At 42.9% G+C, this 12,049-nt stretch overlaps 1 protein-coding gene across 1 annotated transcript in view; it reads right to left on the reverse strand.

The window, feature by feature from the left end:
• LOC117732611 (GRAM domain-containing protein 2A) overlaps positions 1-12,049 on the reverse strand; it is a 34,096-nt gene that overhangs the window by 17,102 nt on the left and 4,945 nt on the right. Inside the window, exon 2 of the mRNA XM_034535654.1 lies at positions 1,341-1,453. Coding sequence (XP_034391545.1) covers positions 1,341-1,441 — 101 coding nt within the window. The 5' untranslated portion in view covers positions 1,442-1,453. The remainder of the gene's footprint in view (positions 1-1,340; positions 1,454-12,049) is intronic.

The following is a 12,049-nucleotide window of genomic DNA, read 5'->3' on the forward strand; positions in this document are numbered from 1 at the left end:
AGGACTGGTTTATATAGTTAGGACTGGTTTATATTGTTAGGACTGGTTTATATAGTTAGGACAGGTTTATAGTTAGGACTGGTTTATATTGTTAGGACTGGTTTATATAGTTAGGACTGGTTTATATAGTTAGGACTGGTTTATAGTTAGGACTGGTTTATATAGTTAGGACTGGTTTATATTGTTAGGACTGGTTTATATAGTTAGGACAGGTTTATAGTTAGGACTGGTTTATATTGTTAGGACTGGTTTATATAGTTAGGACAGGTTTATACAGTTAGGACTGGTTTATACAGTTAGGACTGGTTTATAGTTAGGACTGGTTTATATAGTTAGGACTGGTTTATATTGTTAGGACTGGTTTATATAGTTAGGACTGGTTTATATTGTTAGGACTGGTTTATATTGTTAGGACTGGTTTATATAGTTAGGACTGGTTTATATTGTTAGGACTGGTTTATATAGTTAGGACAGGTTTATACAGTTAGGACTGGTTTATACAGTTAGGACTGGTTTATACAGTTAGGACTGGTTTATAGTTAGGACTGGTTTATATAGTTAGGACTGGTTTATATAGTTAGGACTGGTTTATATAGTTAGGACTGGTTTATATAGTTAGGACTGGTTTATAGTTAGGACTGGTTTATATAGTTAGGACTGGTTTATATAGTTAGGACTGGTTTATAGTTAGTACTGGTTTATAATTAGGACTGTTTTTTGTAACTTGGCGATCACGTGATCAAAGAGTCTTAAATACTTTTTACGTCTTAACAAAGAAGAACATTTAGTTTCTAGACACTTTAGAAACAGGAAGTCTTAAAACTCTTTATGTAAGTGAAATATTTTACAGGATATTAAACCTCATGACGGAATATTGAACCCTCTCTTCTCTTAAAGATCCACTTTATATTCATAACAGACCTCTTTTAACGCTCCTCCTGTTTTTTGTCATATTCTATTGTAAATATAAAGAATTGTGTCTCATACTTTAGTTCATTGTCACCAATGAACGAGCCAAATTCTTTGTATTTGCAAACATTGTAAACAATAAACCTTTTCTGATTGTGTTGTAATCATATTTCAGGGTTCCTTGTGTCCTTCTGATGAGGATCCTCCTCCATTGATCTGAGGTTCCTTCCTGTTTCCTCCCCTTGGGTAGTACCGATGTGAGGGTCAAAGGTCAGAGGACGTTGTATTTTTACAAATTGTGATTTTGGGCGATACAATATTAAATTAAATTAAATTAATATTAAATTAAATTAATATTAAATTTAATTAAAATCAACTCAATCTGCCCACATTGCTCCACATCTGTTGCAGCAGAACCTGCAGTGCCTCACCTGAAGGGCAGGGGGCAGTGTCCGTCCTCCTCCCTCGGGGGCTCCAGCTCGTGGGGGTGCAGGAGGCCGAGGTCGTCGCTCTGCTCCACGTTCTCCGACATCGTGGGTTCTGCCTGAGAGGGAGAACCGGGAGAAGGTTTCTGTCCGGACCGAGTTATGAAATACACTTTTTAATGTCCCACAGACTGAAGGGAGGAGGAGCCGAGTGAGGAGGGGGAGGAGCTGAGTGTGGAGGAGGAGGAGCCGAGTGAGGAGGGGGAGGAGCTGAGTGTGGAGGGGGAGGAGCTGAGTGAGGAGGGGGAAGAGCTGAGTGAGAAGGGGGAGGAGCTCAGTGTGGAGGGGGAGGAGCCGAGTGAGGATGGGAGGAGCTGAGTGTGGAGGGGGAGGAGCTGAGTGAGGAAGGGGAGGAGCTGAGGGAGGAGCTGCAGCTTCAGACAAGAAGCTTCTAAATATAGAAGTGAGACCAGCTGGAGGAGCCTTCACTGGAAACCAGCAGGAACCAACTGGTCCACCAGCAACACCCTGGTGGTTTACTCCCTCATGAGACCAGTTCACTATGATGAGACCAGTTCACTATAATGAGACCAGTTCACTATGATGAGACCAGTTCACTATGATGAGACCAGTTCACTATAATGAGACCAGTTCACTATGATGAGACCAGTTCACTATGATGAGACCAGTTCACTATAATGAGACCAGTTCACTATAATGAGACCAGTTCACTATAATGAGACCAGTTCACTATGATGAGACCAGTTCACTATGATGAGACCAGTTCACTATAATGAGACCAGTTCACTATGATGAGACCAGTTCACTATGATGAGACCAGTTCACTATAATGAGACCAGTTCACTATAATGAGACCAGTTCAATATAATGAGACCAGTTCACTATGATGAGACCAGTTCACTATGATGAGACCAGTTCACTATAATGAGACCAGTTCACTATGATGAGACCAGTTCACTTTAATGAGACCAGTTCACTATGATGAGACCAGTTCACTATGATGAGACCAGTTCACTATGATGAGACCAGTTCACTATAATGAGACCAGTTCACTATGATGAGACCAGTTCACTATAATGAGACCAGTTCACTATAATGAGACCAGTTCACTATGATGAGACCAGTTCACTATAATGAGACCAGTTCACTATGATGAGACCAGTTCACTATGATGAGACCAGTTCACTATAATGAGACCAGTTCACTATAATGAGACCAGTTCACTATGATGAGACCAGTTCACTATGATGAGACCAGTTCACTATAATGAGACCAGTTCACTATAATGAGACCAGTTCACTATGATGAGACCAGTTCACCATAATGAGACCAGTTCACTATGATGAGACCAGTTCACTATGATGAGACCAGTTCACTATAATGAGACCAGTTCACTATAATGAGACCAGTTCACTATGATGAGACCAGTTCACTATGATGAGACCAGTTCACTATAATGAGACCAGTTCAATATAATGAGACCAGTTCACTATGATGAGACCAGTTCACTATAATGAGACCAGTTCAATATAATGAGACCAGTTCACTATGATGAGACCATCCATCCATCCATTATCAGCTCTTATCCGGGGTCGGGTCGCGGTGGCAGCAGGTTCAGCAGGCCGACCCAGGCTTCCCTCTCACCCGCAGCACTTTCCAGCTCATTCTGGGGGATCCCGAGGCGTTCCAAGGCCAGCCGGGAGATATAATCCCTCCAGCGTGTCCTCGGTCTTCCCCGGGGCCTCCTACCAGTTGGACGTGCCCGGAAAACCTCTAATGGGAGGCGTCCAGGAGGCATCCTAACTAGATGCCCGAACCACCTCAGCTGACTCCTTTCGACACAAAGGAGCAGCGACTCGACTCCAAGCTCCCCCCTGATGTCCGAGCTCCTTACCCTATCTCTAAGGCTGAGCCCGGCCACCCTATGGAGGAAGCTCATTTCGGCCGCTTGTATCCGAGATCTCGTTCTTTCGGTCACGACCCAGAGTTCGTGACCATAGGTGAGGGTTGGAACGTAGACCGACCAGTAAATGGAGAGCTTTGCCTTCCGGCTCAGCTCCCTCTTCACTAAGACGGACCGGTACAGCGCCTGTTTTACTGCTGCAGCCGCACCGATCCGCCTATCGATCTCCCGCTCCACCTTACCCTCACTCGTGAACAAGACCCCGAGATACTTGAACTCCTTCGCTTGGGGTAGGCAGTTTGCCCCCACCTGGAGGGAGCAATCCGCCGGTTTCCGGCAGAGCACCATGGCCTCAGATTTGGAGGTGCTAACTCTCATCCCTGCCGCTTCGCACTCGGCTGAAAAACGCCCCAGTGAATGCTGGAGGTCACGGTCCGAGGAGGCAAACAGGACCACATCATCCGCAAACAGCAGAGAGGCGATCCCGAGACTCCCAAACCGGATCCTCTCCGCCCCCTGGCTGCGCCTAGATATCCTGTCCATGAAGGTCACGAACAGGACCGGTGATAAAGGGCAGCCCTGGCGGAGGCCAACACCCACCGGGAACGTGTCTGACTTACTACCGAGGAGACGAACACAGCTCCTACTGCAGGCATACAGAGACCGGATGGCCCGTGCCAACGGGTCCGGCACCCCATACTCCCGCAGCACCCCCCACAAAAACCCCCGAGGGACCCGGTCGAAAGCCTTCTCCAGGTCTACAAAGCACATGTAAACTGGTTGGGCAAACTCCCAGGACCCCTCCAGTAATCTTGCGAGGGTAAAGAGCTGGTCCACTGTTCCACGACCGGGACGGAATCCGCACTGTTCGTCCTGAATCTGAGGTTCGACAAGCGGTCGGAGCCTCCTCTCCAGCACCCTGGCATAAGCTTTTCCCGGGAGGCTGAGCAGTGTGATACCACGATAGTTCGAGCACACTCTCCGGTCCCCCTTCTTGAAGATGGGAACCACCACCCCGGTCTGCCAGTCCATGGGCACTGTTCCCGACCCCCATGCGACACTGAAAAGGCGTGTCAACCAAGACAGCCCAACAATGTCCAGCGCTTTCAGCATCTCAGGGCGGATCTCATCCACCCCTGGCGCCTTGCCACCAAGGAGCTTTTTGACTACCTTAGCGACCTCTGCCAGGGATATGGGTGAATCCACCCCAAAGTCTTCCGGCGCTGCCCCCTCTCCGGGGGACATGTTGGCCGGGTTTAGGAGTTCCTCAAAGTGCTCTTTCCACCGCCCGACGATGTCCCCAGTCCGGGTCAGCAGTTCCCCCCCCCTGCTGAGAACAGCCTGGGGTAGACCCTGCTTTCCCTTCCTGAGCCGTCGGATGGTTTGCCAGAACTTCCTTGAGGCCAACCGAAAGTCCTTCTCCATGGCCTCCCCGAACTCCTCCCATGCCCGAGTTTTAGCCTCCGCGACCATCGTCGCTGCAGCCCTTTTGGCCCGCCGGTACCCGTCAGCTGCTTCAGGAGACCCCTGGGCCAGCCAGGCCCAAAAGGCCTCCTTCTTCAGTTTGACGGCTACCCTCACCCCCGGTGTCCACCACCGGGTTCTAGGGTTGCCGCCACGACAGGCACCGATGACCTTCCGGCCACAGCCCCGAGCAGCCGCGTCCACAATAGAGGCTTTGAACAAGGTCCACTCGGATTCCATGTCCCCAGCCTCCCTCGGGATTTGTGAGAAGTTCTTCCGGAGGTGGGAGTTGAAGACCTCCCGGACAGGATCCTCTGCCAGACGTTCCCAGTTCACCCTCACTACACGTTTGGGCTTGCCAGGTCTCTCTAGCCGAGTCCCCCGCCATCTGATCCAACTCACCACCAGGTGGTGATCAGTTGACAGCTCTGCTCCTCTCTTCACCCGAGTGTCCAAGACATACGGCCGCAGATCAGATGATACGATTACAAAGTCGATCATTGATCTCCGGCCTAAGGTGTTCTGGTACCAGGTACACTTATGAGCCACCTTATGTTCGAACATGGTGTTTGTTATGGACAAACTGTGGCTAGCACAGAAGTCCAACAACAAAACACCATTCGGGTTCAGATCGGGCAAGCCGTTCCTCCCAATCACGCCCCGCCAGGTTTCTCTGTCATTGCCCACGTGAGCGTTGAAGTCTCCCAGGAGAACTATGGAGTCGGCAGGCGGCGCCCTTTCCAGGACCCCTCCCACCGACTCCAAGAAGGCCGGATACTCCGAAATGCTGTTCGGTGCATAAGCACAAACAACAGTCAGAGCCTTACTCCCCGCAACCCGTAGGCGCAGGGAGGCGACCCTCTCGTTCCCCGGGGAAAACTCCAACACAGCGGCGCTCAGCCGGGGGCTCGTGAGTATCCCCACTCCCGCCCGGCGCCTCTCACCCTGGGCAACTCCAGAAAAGGACAAAGTCCAACCCTTCTCCAGGAGCTTGGTTCCAGAGCCCATGCTGTGCGTGGAGGTGAGCCCAACTATATCTAGCTGGTACCGCTCCACCTCCTGCACCAGCTCCGGCTCTTTCCCCGCTAGTGAGGTGACGTTCCACGTCCCTAGAGCTAGTCTATGCCGCCGGCGATCGGCCCGCCCAGGTCTCCCGCCTGGCCCGCCGCCCGGTCTACATAGCACCCGACCCCGATAATTCTCCCTGCGGGTGGTGGGTCCACAGGGTGACTGCTGCTCCATGTTGTTCTTTCGGGCTGAGCCCGACCGGGCCCCATGGGCGAAAGCCCGGCCACCAGACGCTCGCCGACGAGCTCCCCTCCTGGGTCTGGCTCCGGGAGGGTGCCCCGGTTTCCCTTGTCCGGGCAAGGTGGCTACAATCCGTGGGCTGCTTAATGATGAGACCAGTTCACTATAATGAGACCAGTTCACTATGATGAGACCAGTTCACCATAATGAGACCAGTTCACTATGATGAGACCAGTTCACCATAATGAGACCAGTTCACTATAATGAGACCAGTTCACTATGATGAGACCAGTTCACCATAATGAGACCAGTTCACTATAATGAGACCAGTTCACTATAATGAGACCAGTTCACTATGATGAGACCAGTTCACTATGATGAGACCAGTTCACTATAATGAGACCAGTTCACTATGATGAGACCAGTTCACTTCAATGAGACCAGTTCACTATGATGAGACCAGTTCACTATGATGAGACCAGTTCACTATAATGAGACCAGTTCACTATGATGAGACCAGTTCACTTCAATGAGACCAGTTCACTTTAATGAGACCAGTTCACTATGATGAGACCAGTTCACTATGATGAGACCAGTTCACTTCAATGAGACCAGTTCACTTTAATGAGACCAGTTCACTATGATGAGACCAGTTCACTTCAATGAGACCAGTTCACTTTAATGAGACCAGTTCACTATGATGAGACCAGTTCACTATGATGAGACCAGTTCACTATAATGAGACCAGTTCACTATAATGAGACCAGTTCACTATAATGAGACCAGTTCACTATGATGAGACCAGTTCACTATGATGAGACCAGTTCACTATAATGAGACCAGTTCACTATAATGAGACCAGTTCACTATAATGAGACCAGTTCATTATGATGAGACCAGTTCACAATAATGAGACCAGTTCACTATGATGAGACCAGTTCACTTTAATGAGACCAGTTCACTATGATGAGACCAGTTCACTTCAATGAGACCAGTTCACTTTAATGAGACCAGTTCACTATGATGAGACCAGTTCACTATAATGAGACCAGTTCACTATGATGAGACCAGTTCACTATGATGAGACCAGTTCACTTCAATGAGACCAGTTCACTTTAATGAGACCAGTTCACTATGATGAGACCAGTTCACTATAATGAGACCAGTTCACTATAATGAGACCAGTTCATTATGATGAGACCAGTTCACAATAATGAGACCAGTTCACTATGATGAGACCAGTTCACTATGATGAGACCAGTTCACTATGATGAGACCAGTTCACTATGATGAGACCAGTTCACTATAATGAGACCAGTTCACTTCAATGAGACCAGTTCACTTTAATGAGACCAGTTCACTATGATGAGACCAGTTCACTATAATGAGACCAGTTCACTATGATGAGACCAGTTCACTATAATGAGACCAGTTCACTATGATGAGACCAGTTCACTATGATGAGACCAGTTCACTTCAATGAGACCAGTTCACTTTGATGAGACCAGTTCACTATAATGAGACCAGTTCACTTCAATGAGACCAGTTCACTTTAATGAGACCAGTTCACTATGATGAGACCAGTTCACTATGATGAGACCAGTTCACTATAATGAGACCAGTTCACTATGATGAGACCAGTTCACTATGATGAGACCAGTTCACTATAATGAGACCAGTTCACTATGATGAGACCAGTTCACTTCAATGAGACCAGTTCACTATAATGAGACCAGTTCACTATAATGAGACCAGTTCACTATGATGAGACCAGTTCACTATGATGAGACCAGTTCACTTCAATGAGACCAGTTCACTATAATGAGACCAGTTCACTATGATGAGACCAGTTCACTATAATGAGACCAGTTCACTATAATGAGACCAGTTCACTATAATGAGACCAGTTCACTATGATGAGACCAGTTCACTATGATGAGACCAGTTCACCATAATGAGACCAGTTCACTATGATGAGACCAGTTCACTATGATGAGACCAGTTCAATTTAATGAGACCAGTTCACTTCAATGAGACCAGTTCACTATAATGAGACCAGTTCACTATGATGAGACCAGTTCACTATGATGAGACCAGTTCACTATGATGAGACCAGTTCACTATGATGAGACCAGTTCACTATAATGAGACCAGTTCACTATAATGAGACCAGTTCACTATAATGAGACCAGTTCACTATGATGAGACCAGTTCACTATAATGAGACCAGTTCACTTTAATGAGACCAGTTCACTATGATGAGACCAGTTCACTATGATGAGACCAGTTCACTATGATGAGACCAGTTCACTATAATGAGACCAGTTCACTATAATGAGACCAGTTCACTATGATGAGACCAGTTCACTATGATGAGACCAGTTCACTATAATGAGACCAGTTCACTTTAATGAGACCAGTTCACTATAATGAGACCAGTTCACTTTAATGAGACCAGTTCACTATGATGAGACCAGTTCACTATAATGAGACCAGTTCACTATGATGAGACCAGTTCACTATGATGAGACCAGTTCACTATGATGAGACCAGTTCACTATAATGAGACCAGTTCACTATGATGAGACCAGTTCACTATGATGAGACCAGTTCACTATGATGAGACCAGTTCAATTTAATGAGACCAGTTCACTATAATGAGACCAGTTCACTATGATGAGACCAGTTCACTATGATGAGACCAGTTCACTATGATGAGACCAGTTCACTATGATGAGACCAGTTCACTATGATGAGACCAGTTCACTATGATGAGACCAGTTCACTATAATGAGACCAGTTCACTATAATGAGACCAGTTCACTATGATGAGACCAGTTCACTATGATGAGACCAGTTCACTATAATGAGACCAGTTCACTATGATGAGACCAGTTCACTATGATGAGACCAGTTCACTATGATGAGACCAGTTCACTATAATGAGACCAGTTCACTATGATGAGACCAGTTCACTATGATGAGACCAGTTCACTATAATGAGACCAGTTCACTATGATGAGACCAGTTCACTATGATGAGACCAGTTCACTATAATGAGACCAGTTCACTATAATGAGACCAGTTCACTATGATGAGACCAGTTCAATTTAATGAGACCAGTTCACTATAATGAGACCAGTTCACTATGATGAGACCAGTTCACTATGATGAGACCAGTTCACTATGATGAGACCAGTTCACTATGATGAGACCAGTTCACTATAATGAGACCAGTTCACTATGATGAGACCAGTTCACTATAATGAGACCAGTTCACTATGATGAGACCAGTTCACTATGATGAGACCAGTTCACTATGATGAGACCAGTTCACTATAATGAGACCAGTTCACTATAATGAGACCAGTTCACTATAATGAGACCAGTTCACTATGATGAGACCAGTTCACTATGATGAGACCAGTTCACTATGATGAGACCAGTTCACTATAATGAGACCAGTTCACTATGATGAGACCAGTTCACTATGATGAGACCAGTTCACTATGATGAGACCAGTTCACTATAATGAGACCAGTTCACTATGATGAGACCAGTTCACTATAATGAGACCAGTTCACTATGATGAGACCAGTTCACTATGATGAGACCAGTTCACTATGATGAGACCAGTTCACTATAATGAGACCAGTTCACTATGATGAGACCAGTTCACTATAATGAGACCAGTTCACTATAATGAGACCAGTTCACTATAATGAGACCAGTTCACTATGATGAGACCAGTTCAATTTAATGAGACCAGTTCACTATAATGAGACCAGAGGAAGAGGAGGAGGAGGAGGAAGAGGAGCAAGAAGAGGAGGAGGAAGAGGAGGAGGAGGAGAAGCAGGAGGAGGAAGAGGAAGAGGAAGAGGAGGAGGAGGAGAAGCAGGAGGAGGAAGAGGAAGAGGAGGAGGAGAAGCAGGAGGAGGAAGAGGAAGAGGAAGAGGAGGAGGAGGAGGAAGAGGAGGAGGAGAAGCAGGAGGAGGAAGAGGAAGAAGAGGAGTGTATTCTCTCCTTTGTTTCCATGGCAACAGCATGAGAAAGAGGCCGTTTGAGAACAAGCAATTGGCTTGTCGTCTGAAAGTGATCCTGTTAATAGAAGTACCATAATACTACCATAATACTACTATAATACTACCATAATACTACTATAATACTACTATAATACTACCATAATACTACCATAATACTACTATAATACTACTATAATACTACCATAATACTACTATAATACTACTATAATACTACCATAATACTACTATAATACTACCATAATACTACTATAATACTACTATAATACTACCATAATACTACTATAATACTACTATAATACTACTATAATACTACCATAATACTACTATAATACTACCATAATACTACTATAATACTACTATAATACTACCATAATACTACTATAATACTACTATAATACTACTATAATACTACCATAATACTACTATAATACTACTATAATACTACCATAATACTACCATAATACTACTATAATACTACCATAATACTACTATAATACTACTATAATACTACCATAATACTACCATAATACTACCATAATACTACTATAATACTACTATAATACTACCATAATACTACCATAATACTACTATAATACTACTATAATACTACTATAATACTACCATAATACTACCATAATACTACTATAATACTACCATAATACTACTATAATACTACTATAATACTACCATAATACTACTATAATACTACTATAATACTACCATAATACTACTATAATACTACCATAATACTACCATAATACTACTATAATACTACCATAATACTACTATAATACTACCATAATACTACTATAATACTACCATAATACTACTATAATACTACTATAATACTACCATAATACTACTATAATACTACCATAATACTACTATAATACTACTATAATACTACCATAATACTACTATAATACTACCATAATACTACTATAATACTACCATAATACTACTATAATACTACCATAATACTACCATAATACTACCATAATACTACTATAATACTACTATAATACTACCATAATACTACTATAATACTACCATAATACTACTATAATACTACTATAATACTACCATAATACTACTATAATACTACCATAATACTACTATAATACTACCATAATACTACCATAATACTACTATAATACTACCATAATACTACCATAATACTACTATAATACTACTATAATACTACCATAATACTACTATAATACTACCATAATACTACCATAATACTACTATAATACTACCATAATACTACTATAATACTACTATAATACTACCATAATACTACTATAATACTACTATAATACTACCATAATACTACTATAATACTACCATAATACTACCATAATACTACTATAATACTACCATAATACTACTATAATACTACTATAATACTACCATAATACTACCATAATACTACTATAATACTACCATAATACTACCATAATACTACTATAATACTACTATAATACTACCATAATACTACTATAATACTACCATAATACTACTATAATACTACCATAATACTACTATAATACTACTATAATACTACCATAATACTACCATAATACTACTATAATACTACCATAATACTACCATAATACTACTATAATACTACCATAATACTACTATAATACTACCATAATACTACTATAATACTACCATAATACTACTATAATACTACTATAATACTACTATAATACTACCATAATACTACTATAATACTACTATAATACTACCATAATACTACTATAATACTACCATAATACTACTATAATACTACTATAATACTACTATAATACTACCATAATACTACTATAATACTACCATAATACTACTATAATACTACTATAATACTACCATAATACTACCATAATACTACCATAATACTACTATAATACTACCATAATACTACTATAATACTACCATAATACTACTATAATACTACCATAATACTACCATAATACTACTATAATACTACCATAATACTACTATAATACTACTATAATACTACCATAATA

The sequence above is a fragment of the Cyclopterus lumpus genome, chromosome 6, assembly GCF_009769545.1.
Source record: "Cyclopterus lumpus isolate fCycLum1 chromosome 6, fCycLum1.pri, whole genome shotgun sequence".
NCBI lineage: Eukaryota > Metazoa > Chordata > Actinopteri > Perciformes > Cyclopteridae > Cyclopterus > Cyclopterus lumpus.